The sequence below is a fragment of the Triticum dicoccoides genome, chromosome 3B (assembly GCF_002162155.2).
Source record: "Triticum dicoccoides isolate Atlit2015 ecotype Zavitan chromosome 3B, WEW_v2.0, whole genome shotgun sequence".
Taxonomy (NCBI): Eukaryota; Viridiplantae; Streptophyta; class Magnoliopsida; order Poales; family Poaceae; genus Triticum; species Triticum dicoccoides.
The window spans coordinates 588,571,425-588,584,450 of NC_041385.1; the positions used below are offsets into that span (position 1 = coordinate 588,571,425).

At 47.3% G+C, this 13,026-nt stretch overlaps 1 protein-coding gene across 1 annotated transcript; it reads right to left on the reverse strand.

Annotated features, from left to right (window-relative positions):
- Positions 1-8,949: 8,949 nt before the first annotated feature.
- Positions 8,950-9,694, reverse strand: LOC119277258. Its single transcript, XM_037558515.1, has one exon. It carries the CDS (start codon positions 9,556-9,558, stop codon positions 9,220-9,222), a length of 339 nt encoding a protein of 112 aa, XP_037414412.1. The 5' UTR covers positions 9,559-9,694; the 3' UTR covers positions 8,950-9,219.
- Positions 9,695-13,026: the final 3,332 nt, after the last annotated feature.

Below are 13,026 nucleotides of genomic sequence, written 5' to 3' on the forward strand. Positions count from 1 at the left end.
CATCCTTGCTGTACACACCTTTTGGGAGAGACACGTAGGAATCGTGATTTATTAGAATAGTCTATGTGCTTCACTTATATCTTTTGAGATAGGCAATATTGCTCTAGTACTTCACTTATATCTTTTAGAGCACGACGGTGGCTTTATTTTATAGAAACTGAATGAACTCACATGCTTCACTTATATTATTTTGAGAGTCTTTTAGAACAACATGGTAATTTGCTTTGGTTATAAATTTAGTCCTAATATGATAGGCATCCAAGAGGGATATAAAAAAATTCATATAATGTGCATTGAAAATCATGCTAGTGAGTAGTTGTGAATTTGAGAGATACTTGTGTTAAAGTTTGTGATTCCCATAGCATGCACGTATGGTGAACTGTTATGTGATGAAGTCGGAGCATGATTTATTTTTTGATTATCTTCCTGATGAGTGGCAGTCGGGGACGAGCGTTGATCTTTTCCTACCAATCTATCCCCCTAGGAGCATGCGCGTAGTACTCCATTTCGATAACTAATAGATTTTTGCAATAAGTATGTGAGTTCTTTATGACTAATGTTGAGTCCATGGATTATACGCACTCTCACCCTTCCACCATTGCTAGCATCTCTTCTGCCCGCAACTTTCACCGGTACCATACACCCACCATATACCTTCCTCAAACCAGCCACCATACCTACCTATTATGGCATTTCCATAGCCATTCTGAGATATATTGCCATGCAACTTCCCACCGTTCCGTTTATTATGACACGCTTCATCATTGTCATATTGCTTTGCATGATCATGTAGTTGACATTGTATTTGTGGCAAAGCCATCGTTCATAATTCTTTCATACATGTCACTCTTGAGTCATTGCACATCCCGGTACACCGCCGGAGGCATTCATATAGAGTCATATTTTTTTCTAAGTATCAAGTTGTAATTCTTGAGTTGTAAGTAAATAAAAGTGTTATGATCTTCATTATTAGAGCATTGTCCCTTGTGAGGAAAGGTTGATGGGGGCTATGATTCCCCCACAAGTCGGGATGAGACTCCGAACGAAAAACAACAGGCCAAATAAAAAAAGGAGAAAGGCGCAAACAAAAAAATGAGAGAAAAAGAGAGAAGGGATAATGTTACTATCCTTTTACCACACGTGTGCTTCAAAGTAGCACCATGATCTTCATGATAGAGAGTCTCCTATGATATCACCTTCATATACTAGTGGAAATTTGTCATTATAGAACTTGGCTTGTATATTCCAATGATGGGCTTCCTCAAATTGCCTAGGTCTTCGTGAGCAAGCAAGTTGGATGCACACCCACTTAGTTTCTTTTTAAGCTTTCATACACTTATAGCTCTAGTGCATCCGTTGCATGACAATCCCTACTCACTCACATTGATATCTATTAATGGGCATCTCCATAGCCCGTTGATACGCCTAGTTGATGTGAGACTATCCTCCTCTTTTTGTCTTCTCCACAACCACCATATTCTCTTCCACCATAGTGATATATCCATGGCTCATGCTCATGTATTGCGTGAAAGTTGAAAAAGTTTGAGAACAAAAGTATGAAACAATTGCTTGGCTTGGCATGGGGTTGTGCATGATTTAAATATTTTGCATGATGAAGATAGAGCATAGTCAAACTATATGATTTTGTAGGGATAGCTTTCTGTGGCCATGTTATTTTGAGAAGACATGGTTGCTTTATTAGTATGCTTGAAGTATTATATTTTTATGTCAATATTAAACTTCTGTTTTGAATCTTACGAATCTGAACATTCATGCCACAAATGAAGAGAATTACATTGATAAATATATTAGGTTGCATTCCACATAAAAAAATCTGTTTTGATCATTTACCTACTCGAGGACGAGCATGAATTAAGCTTGGGGATGCTTGATACGTCCCCAACGTATTTATAATTTTTTATTGTTCCATGCTATTATATTATCTGTTTTGGATGTTTTATATGCATTAATATGCTATTTTAAATTATCTTTGGGATTAACCTATTAACCTAGAGCCCAGTACCAGTTTCTGTTTTTTGCCTGTTTTAGAGTTTCACATAAAAGGAGTACCAAACGGAGTCCAAACGGGATAAAACTTTCGCGATGATCTTTCTTGGACCAGAAGCAAATTACAAGACTTGGAGATGAAGTCGAAGAAGCAACGAGGCGGCCATAAGGGTGGAGGGCGCGCCCAGGGGGTAGGACACGCCCCTACCTTGTGGGCCTCCTGGCCTAATTCTTTCGCCCACATATACTCTTATACCCTGAAACCATCACGGGGAGCCACAAAAACACTTTTCCACCGCCGCAACCTTATGTACCCATGAGATCCCATCTATGGGCCTTTTCTGGTGTCCTGCCAGAGGGGGATTCGATCACGGAGGGCTTCTACATCAACACCATTGCCCTTCCGATGAAGCGTGAGTAGTTTACCACAGACCTACGGGTCCATAGCTAGTAGCTAGATGGCTTCTTCTCTCTCTTTGATTCTCAATACCATGTTCTCCTCGATGTTCTTGGAGATCTATTCGATGTAATAATTTTCTGTGGTGTGTTTGCCGAGATCCGATGAATTGTGGATTTATGATCAGATTATCTATGATTATTATTTGAATCTTCTTTGAATTCTTATATGAATGATTTGATATCTTTGCAAGTCTCTTTGAATTATCAGTTTAGTTTGGCCTACTAGATTGGTTTTTCTTGCAATAGGAGAAGTGCTTAGCTTTGGATTCAATCTTGCGGTGTCCTTTCCCAGTGACAGTAGGGGCAGCAAGGCACATATTGTATTGTTGCCATCGATGATAAAAAGATGTGGTTTTCATCATATTGCTTGAGTTAATTCATGTACATCATGTTATCTTATTTAATGCGTTACTCCATTCTTTATGAACTTAATACTCTAGATGCATGCTGGATAGCGGTCAATGTATGGAGTAATAGTAGTAGATGTAGAATCGTTTCGGTCTACTTGACACGGACGCGATGCCTATGTTCATGATCATTGCCTTAGATATCGTCATAATTATGCGCTCTTTTATCAATTGCTCGGCAGTAATTTGTTCACCCATCGTATTATTTGCTATCTTGAGAGAAGCCACTAGTGAAACCTATGGCCCCCGGGTCTCTTTTCCATCATATAAGTTCTCTGTTCCATCTTATTAGTTTATGATCTACTATTTTGCAATCGTTTACTTTCCGATCTATAAACCAAAAATACCAAAAATATTTACTTTACCATTTATCTATCTCCATCAGATCTCACTTTTGCAAGTAACCGTGAAGGGATTGACAACCCATTTATCGTGTTGGGTGCAAGTTTGTTTGATTATTGTTTGTGCAGGTATTCGATGGCTTGTGTGTTGTCTCCTACTGGATTAATAGCTTTGTTCTCAAACTAAGGGAAATACTTACTATACTTTGTTGCATCACCCTTTTCTCTTCAAGGTAAAAACCAACACAAGCTCAAGAGGTAGCAGTCGCATCTAGCGCGGAACCTTGGTGCGATCGTTCTTTACTTCGAAAGGTAGTAAGACCATCCTTATAGATTCCAACCTCCCTAGTGTCCCCATGTATATGATGGGGTTATATATCCTATCAAAAGGGGTACATATAGCTTGTTTGATAAAGATCTCTCCCGGTTCTTTTGGCAAGCGATGGATGGCCGCAAAAGTACCATATGGTGAATTGGGCTGACATCCGCAGGCCAAAGGACCTGGGAGGGATAGGCATTCTGGAGTCAACTCACATGAACGTGGCCCTGATGTTGCGCTAGGTTTGGTGGATCTTTCGAGGGAACAGGGGTTTATGGTTCAGCTTATTCAACCAAAGTACTTGTCGGGACAACCACTGCTTGCATGTGCACATAGAGAAGCATCACAGTTTTGGAGGTCCATCCAGCAGATCAAGCATGAGATCCACCTAGGGGTTTTCGTATCTATTGGCAATGGTGACGGGACCCTATTCTGGCTTGACCCGTGGGTTACCAGTATCATGTACGAGATTTCCGAACTTGTTTGCTTGGATTCCACGGTGTTGGTTTCCACAGTTTCCCACAATGGCTAGTGGAACATCTTATTCAGAAAGACATTTGGGCCAGTGGAGACCATTGAGTGGGCTAATTTGCAGGCTACCCTCCCGTCGGTCCTCGTGGATAATCCGTACATTATATCCTAGTGACTGGCGGAGTTTTTTCTGTCGACTCGGCATATCATGCCTTGTGCGGACAACTGTCTATTTCCTAGACCTCTCCACTCTTGAAAGCGTCCTTACCCTTGAATATCAAAAAATTGTTTGGCAATTGTTGTTGGATCGCATCTCATCTGGACAGAGGTGATCAAGAGACATGACCCTGGAAACGGGTTGTGACATCTTTGTGGTCTCCAGGTGACGGGGACCCACATCCTCTTCACTTGCACGACTGCTAGAGTTCTTTGGGATTTTTCGCGAGCATTTGGGGCCTGACTGGGAGGCCCTAGACCTGGCCAGGTTTCTTTAAACCTGTGCCAACAAAACCAGAAAGAGGAGCCGACTCTTCTAGCTTGTGCTCGAGGAACTAGATTGGACGTTGTGGACGACCCAAACTAAAGATGGTGATTGAGCGGGTCATTCTTAGGCATGCCTCTAGCTAACTTAAAATTCCTCACATTTTTGTAGAATTGGCACCCGCTGTCTAACTAGTGAGACCGCGGTCGGGTGGGCCTTATGATGGATGCAATGACTATTGTCGCTCGCCGACTTGCCTCGCCGCGGGCCTCTTGAGACTTCGACCACTTGGTGGTCTTCCTTCTATTTCTTTTATGTGTTCTTTGGGCGTGTTTGTGATGTTGCCCCAGTAGACTATTTTATTTTGCTGCACTTGAAATTGTTGAACGAACGTGGTGATGGCTTTATTTATAAAGCGGGGCAGAAGCCTATTTTGATACATAGGGGCAACATGGTGCTCAAACCATGTGGCGTTATGCGGCATAGTGGTCACGAAGAACCCCATCCGCCTTCTTCACCACCTTATGAATGTGGGCTGCTCTAGACAAGTCCACAAGGATAGTACCGTTGATAAGGCTGATGTGTCAGTGGAAGAAGTTACACTTTGGAACTGAGTAGTATCGCTGTCGTGTGCTGCTCTAGAGGATGGAAGTGTAATAACCTTTTTTTAAACGGAGGCAAAAATTTTTACTCATCCATTAATTAAGCAGAAGAAAATTGCCCAGTTAATTAACGAAAAACCGGGCGAAAACCGTCACAATCCGCTGAGTGGCATACATAGAATACCCCATACACCCCTCTCTGAAGAGGGCTTCGTCGAGCTAGCACACACGTGTCATCGTCATCACTTCTCCTCCAGCGGCGTCATCGCCATCCCTAATTCCCGAGCAAATGACCCCGACTTCACCGTAGACGAGCATCAACCCAACCCACACCATAGAGGCCATGTGGAGACAAATGAAGCTCCGCACCAAAACTCAGCCACCTGCGTCGAGGACAGCGCAGCTCCGACTCTAACAGAGAGCTACGAAGAAGAAATATGCAAGGTTGGCGCCATGAAAGACCGCCAAACAGACCACCTGCTACTCGTCATCGTTGCCACAGGGACCCCACTTCCTCAGCTCCGACTTCACAGCAACAAACGGGCTAAGGCAATCCCACGAACACGCCGAAGAAGAGCCGACTAACACAACCATTGTCGTGCCTCCGACCTCACTCACCACCGCCATCGTTGCCACAGAAGCCTCGCCACAAACTCACCACTCTGGCGCACCCCCCACTAGTCCCTCCAACTGATCCCCACCTCCAAAGACGAAGCCCTCAAGAGGGCACGACGCATGACACTGCCATCGTCCGATCCATGAATGCACAGATCTGAGGTTTCCCTCGGAGAAAGGGTCGGTAGGGAGATGAGCACTTCACCACGGCAACGCCTTCAAGAAGGTCACGACGCCCACGAGCGCCGCCGTCTGCCGGCTCCGGCCAAAACCAGAGTCAAAGCTTTCACCCGGTGTAGTAGCACAATGCCCTGACCAAACCAGCTGAACCTCCAGAAATGCATCACCACCCACAGATCAGCTTGTCGATGAAGAACGGCTAGGAGCCGCCGCAGCAAGCGTCCAGCCATCAAATCCAGCCGCCAAGCCAGATCCGACCATAGCTGGCCGGATCCAAGGCCTCCCATCACAGACTGAGCCACCGCGGCCTGCCAGCACCATGCGGATGTAGGCTATAGTGGGGCTTTTCTTCCCCAAGGCGGATGTGGGTTGGCGTCGGCGGCTGCTGCCGGCGGTGGGTATGGGCAAGGCATGGGCGTGCGGTGTGAAGGCTCTGGGCGGCGCGCGGCGTGGAGGCCCAGGCGTGGTGCGCCGCTGGCGAGGTGCGAGGCGGCCAGGGGCGGCTCTGGCCGTCGGGCGACGCGACGAGGCGTCCGCCATGTGGAGCTGCACGGCAGCAGAGGGGTGGCAGGGCGCGGACGCGAGGGCCGCGTTTTCACGTCGGGCGCTTGGAGGTGCATCGCTGGGCGCGCGTTGGCGCAGGTGCGGGCTGCGGCGCGGCTGGAAGTATAATCACTTTCAATTTTGGTTCCATATGTCATGGGAGCTCGAGCATGTCCCATAGTAACGATTTAAGTCATTCTTCTGCCATTGAAAATGCGACGGTTCGTTTCCTTCCACGCATTCCACATGACGTTCATGAGCGTTGAGGCGCCTCCTCAGATTGTTGCTGGAATCCTTCTGCCAGCCTTCTCACCATTCATCAATTGACGAGAAGGTATCCGCCGGATCAAGAAAGTGTAGGAAACTCATCCAAGGCAACACCAGCTCATGGACGACTGAAGTAAAGGGCCAATTTCTGCATAGATGAGAGGCGGTCTCAGGGGCCTGGAGACAGAGCTGGCAGATTGGGTCCTGTGGCCACTCCCTCCTGGCAAGACTGAGAATCATATTGTGGAGCAAGAGCCATGAGATCAGTGACGGAGACAGGGCCGCCAGGCGCCAGCAGGGGCCTTGGTCCCCTCTAACATCATGAATTTGCGAGTATTTGACAAAAAACTACCACATTTCACGTATCCGTCCCACAGAACTACCACATTTTGAAAACTGACCAAAAACTTCAGATTAGTGCTGATTTCGTGACAAAAACTACCAAGTTCACTTGATGACAAATTTAACTAGTTTAATCGCCTTTCTGACAGGGCTGGCCCACCGGCCAGGACGGCGGCCACTAACGACACTCGCGTGCCGCCCGTTAGCCAGGCGCGTCGGTCGGACCCGGTCGCGTCGCGGGAGGAGATCGAGATGAGGGATCCGGAAGCGCCCTCACTGGTGAGGCTGCCGGAGATCCTCGCGCGCGTGCCCGGCGTCGCCGACCTCTTCCGTTGTGCGGCCGCGCGCAAGCGCTGGCGCGACCTCGTCATCGAGCCCTCCTTCCTGACGCCGCTGGCCGGAGGGCGCGTGCCACTGCTCCTCCCTTGTCGGCTTCCTCGGCCGGGAGCGGCGCCGTGGCGGGGAAGGGCCGCCGGGCTCCAGCTTCGTCCGCGCGCGGGGGGTCGGTGCTCGGCCCCAGCCACCCCCTGCTCAGCTCCTTCGTCCTTGGCGCCGCCGACCCTCGCGCGTGGCTAACGGGCGGCAGACGAGCGCCGTTAGCCATTAGCGCGGCCGCTGTCCTGACCGGTGGGCCAGCCCTGTCGGATTTGCTTTTAAAACGGTTAAATCTGTCATCAAGTGAACTTGGTAGTTTTTTGTCACGAAATCAACACTAATCTGGAGTTTTTGTCAGTTTTCAAAATGTGATAGTTCTGTGGGACAGATACGTGAAATGTGGTAGTTTTTTTGTCAAATGCTCTGAATTTGCTATCAAATTGCTGATAAACAGTGCAGAATTAGATTATTATTTTTACTGCTACACATTTATTTGCTTAAGGTTTGGTCCTCCCCCAACCTATTTTAGGCTCTGTTTGGTTCATAAGTCCTAGGACTTTTTCTAGTCCCAACTAAAAAGTCTCTAGTCCCTAAAAAGTCCCTCCCTGTTTGTTTCCAGAGACTAAAAAGTTCCTAGTCCCTTTCTAAAGGTTATTAAATGACTATGTTGCCCCTAATATATAGAAAAATAACAATCAAACAACACCATGGGGTGGCGGGTCAATGAATGCATGGAGGGGCATTGTTGAAAAAGTCCCAAAAAATTCCAAAAAAGACTCTCCTTGAGAGTCTTCTTCATTTAGTCCCAAATACCTAGTTTAGTCCCTAAAAAGTCCCTCCCATTTGATAAAAAAGTCTCTAAAAGGGACTTTTTCTAGTCCCTACACAAAAAAGTCACGGAAAACAAACACCCCCTTAGTAGCACTTGGCCACCCTAATCCAAATCTGCTCAGTATCATTTTTGTGTTTTCCTTTGTTGTAACTTCCTTGATTGTGTGGCCTGATTAAATACTACACAAAAGGAAGTCAAAAGTCGAGAAGTCCACTCTACTAGTATTTCTAACACATAATATTTTTGTAATATTGTTAGGTGAGGTGATTTCTTAAATCGTTTAAAATCCTAAAACAATAGCGAATAAGGTCATTCATGCCTCTCGCGGCAGGCGAAACGAACCAAGAATGCCCATTTTTAATGCAAGGGCTTCTGAACGTGGGCGAAAGAAAATGTATGTGTGCAATCTTCGTTGGTACCCACGACTATACAGGGCAGATCCCCCCCGCAAAAATAAAAAAAGATCATACCCAATGATTCATAATCACATTGCATAACTTGTTTTTTTTTAGTGGAACATAACTTGGCTTTGCAGCCCTTGCTGGGCATATGGAATCGCTTCTGTTCTGATCTGTTTCCAAGTTTGGCTATGGTCCCTTGCAGGTTTCTTCTTCCTCCTCTTCCTGGTAAGCTCGTCTGTACTGTGTTTTTGGACAGCGGATCAAGTGAAAATGCTTGCTTTGTTCCACACACACACAAAACAGCAGATCAACTGAGAATGCTTGGTTTGTTCCACACACAAAAAGCCGTATGGACAGAAGAACATCGATCTACTTTACAATTTACATCACCGTGGTGTGTATCACCACTTTCCCTACCAATATACATTGTTCGTTGGATCGAAACCAAAGAATGACACAGAAAGGCCGCGTAAAAGCTGTGTTCTAACAAAAGACACGGCGAAGAAGCAACCAAGAAAGAGAGGAGAAACCCAAGCCCGGCGAAAGCCATGGCCGGGACGCGTCACTGGGCGTAGCGTCACGACTCCACCGCCTCCGGGATGCTCTGCAGGGCGGGCTTCCAGTGCGCCGCCCTGCAGTGCTCGACGTGGTGGTGGACCTCCCCGGCGTTCATGATGTCGACCAGAAGCTCCGACGCCGACCGCCCGCTCTTCCAGATGTGACCGTGCCCGTCGTCGGCGGCCCTCTTGTCCACCAGCTCCTGCAGCTGCCGCTTGCTGATACGGATGGTTACCTCGCTGACGTGCTCCTTCCTCTGCTCCGCGCGCCCCTCGTCGTCGTTGCCGGGCGACGGCAGCTCCCACTCGCCGTCGTCCGCCCACGACGTGGCCTGATGCGTGATGGCGCAGTTGCCCATACGTGTAGAAGTAGAAGTGTAGAACTGCAGAGCCTTCTTCTTCCTCCTGCTGTGTGCTTGCTGTAGTTGTTGTGTGTCGCTAGCTGCTGCTGCTTCCGGCGCTGCCTCTGCTTCCAGATCAGAGAGAGATTAGGTGGTCTTTGTGTGACCAGCTGGTCTGAGAGGCGCGGATATATAGTCGGGGGCTTGGAGCGAACGGGGGTGGCAGTACCGTCCTGGGAAAAGCCGCAGCCGACGTTTCGGCCGCGCTGGACACTGACGTGGGGATCGAATCCTACGTGGGCGCCGTGGCGGATGGTTGCGAGTGGGTGGGACGAGTGGGAACGCGGGGGAGCGCGGGATCTGCGATGGGCGCTCGCAGTGGGAACGCGGCTTTTTCAGCGGATTCTCCTGCAGCTCACCGTCCCGGTGGCTGGCATGGCATTGCTTAGCCGCGGCGGTTGGGAGCCGTCGTGGTCGATGAAGTCGCGGTGTCGTGGCCGCGTGCTGTGCGTCCGGCGCCTCGTCGGTGCACGCCTGGCCGCAAACTGGGTGCCTTCGGCGCCTCACTGTGCGCTTTGTTTATTCGTGTCGGACAGCTGACAGCGCCAAGCCGCCAATGCTTGTGGGCGGTGAGCTGCAAATTCCGCGGCTTTGGACGCATCCTGTTGGCGGCTGTCGCGGTTCCTCCTCTTGTTGAGCGGCCATCACGTTGGTCGCGTGCAGGTTGCATGCATCGCGGTGACACATGCCTGTCGGCGGCCTCACATCGTTTCGCAGTTGACGCTATCTCGCACGATCACTACATGGATTTATTTACAGGAGCCACGTTCAAGTTGTTAATTAATTATTACTGTATTATTTTGCGAGGAGTTATATAATTAACGGAAATGTTAACGCCCACACGTGTGGGTGTTTGCACATCGCTCACATGCCTCCATCACGACTCATTTTGCCACGTATGAATAGATGACATCAGTAGAATTTTTTTTGGTTTTCGGCTTAAAAATGTTGTATCCCCTAAATAAAAAAGCGAACTAAAAATCCGTTTTCACCATTAAATCCGTCTCGACGAGATCTTCAAAACTAGACCCCATGTTGATATGTTTCGACGATTTTTTTTACCAGAAGTTGCCACGATGTTTACACTGCAGTTGCCATAGGGCTTAAACTAAAATTGCCATGTGGCAAATTTAGTTTGTAGATCATGGCAATTTTAGTATTTTGATGATGGCAACTCCAGTACTTTGATCATGAAAATTAATTTTTGTATGAACCATGACAATTTTACGTGCATGTATCATGATAATTTTAGTTTATGGTTCATGGCAAGTCTAGTTTCTTAATTCCCCGTTTTATAAATGTCAAAAATTACTTTTAAATGTAGAAGAAAATAGCTGAAACATATCATGACAACTTCAGTGTAAACATCATGACAATTCATATGCAATAGACATGGCAACTTTTAATCCAAAAAAAAATTCATCAAAACATATCAACATGTGGATCTAGTTTCGAAGATCTCATCGCGAGGGATTTAATGGTGAAAACGGATTTTCAATCGGATTTTTCGCTTAAGAGATAAAACATTTTAAAAATTGAAAATCCAAAAAGATTCCTGCATGCATGCATGCGATGACGTGGCAATCTGTTTACATTAGAGACGTGTGACAGTTAGCGTGACCCATAATTAATTACTTCTACCTGATGCAACGGCCAACCGTCAACTGTTACCGGACATCGCTGGAGATGCAAATTAATTCGTGCTCGCAAGTGGAAATCTTGCCGTAGCCTCGAAGAAACGCAATCATGATGCCACCTTCTGTGAAATCGCACTCCGGGGCCGGGAGATGGGACGCGCGAGCTATATCCGCGAGCAAGTGCGCCACTTATCATTGGCGGTAGGAAAGCTGTCTGGTCGTGCTGGCTCGTCTCGCGATCGCCGTCCGGTGGTTGGTTGCTGCGACAGCGCCACGGACGATGTAATGCTGAGGAGGGATGAGAGTTCAGTCTTCAGGCGCGACTCGTGTCCTGTACTACTAGTAACTTGCAAGTGTACGCTACGTGCTTCCGCGTCGTTGCTCTTTCATGTCGATCGACCATGCCCATCCATGCACAAGCTTTAGGTTGGAGCTGACTACTGTAGTTCCAGTAGCTGGCGCTTGGCCAGACAGGATGAAGATGAACTGGCAAGGTTGCTTGCCCGAAAGTCCAAACACAGCGCACATCAGGAAGTTCACACTTCACAGTGAAGCAGTTGACCCTGGACGAATGATTGCACGACGGGAACCGGCGCCGATCAAAGAAACTTGAGAGCCAGCCAGGGTCGTACGTACCCGCTTATAACCAAGTCATGAGATTCCCTAATGTCCCAAATCCTACTAATTCCCTAGACCTATTTCATGAGGTTTTCTGCTTCTCGAATTTGCAGGCAATGCTAGTATCACTAACTGTTCGTTAAATTGTCGGTGGGCAGCACCAGCAAGCAAACTGTAAAAGTTGGTAGTCATCAGAGAAGAGAAGTGCGGACCGTGTTGTGATTTACCCAAGAAAGCAAGCAAACCAAAGTGAAAGGAATCGTTCGAGGTGGATGTGAGCGGAATATCTCAATCTGACGAGCCACCAATCTGGTTTTATACTAAACAAACAAGGGGCCTCAACTTGTGGGTAGATCAGAATTCTGCGTGCGGCTTCCTTCCTGTGGTCTTTGGTGGCAGTGCGTACCGTCATCTGTCAGTGATGTTTTCCTGTAAACAAGAAGCCTTGCATTGCATAAGCCTTGTCAAAGGCATGGACTGTCTACAGTCTCTTAGATAGTACAGTGGAAGCAGCACATCTCTGATGACCGATCTCACAAGATAATAGTGAAGCCACAACGTAGCAGCAGCAGTACCACCTCAATCCTCGAGAAAAAGAATGCACTGATGTTGAACGGCTGCCGGCTTGTTAATTATGCAGGCACTCAACATCATATCAATAACCCTCTTACAAAATTACATAATATCTCAGTCGACAAGGAGAACCGCAACGATGGCATCGCCTTAGATAGTACAGAAGACGATGCAAATACGTACATCTCTTGAGGCTAACAAGATTTAAATAGATGCAATAACTCAAAGGCGATACTGACATTACGAGACATACCTCTCACCGAAAGGTTGAAACAAATAGAAAAGGCACCTGAAGAAAAGGTAACGACAGTAGAGGGCAGTTTCATTTGGTCTACTATTGGTGTAACAACTCAACGTTGTCTTCTCAACCGACATCACTAATTTTAGTAGAACTCCCCAGCTCGGCAATACGTACTTTGTTGCAATTTTTTTACATTTTAAAAAATATTTTCGCGCGCAGGAGCGCACGCTTCCGGGAGCACCAACGAATTCCCGCGGTTTCGAGAATGGCATGCCGGATCTGACCGGGACTTCGCCGAAATCAAACTGGCCCACGCCGCCGCTCATCGGAATTGGGCGGAATGCACCAAAGCTAGCA

Excerpts from the sequence above, each read along its gene's own strand:
- LOC119277258 (XM_037558515.1), bottom strand. The coding sequence starts at position 9,558 with ATGGGCAACTGCGCCATCACGCATCAGGCCACGTCGTGGGCGGACGAC.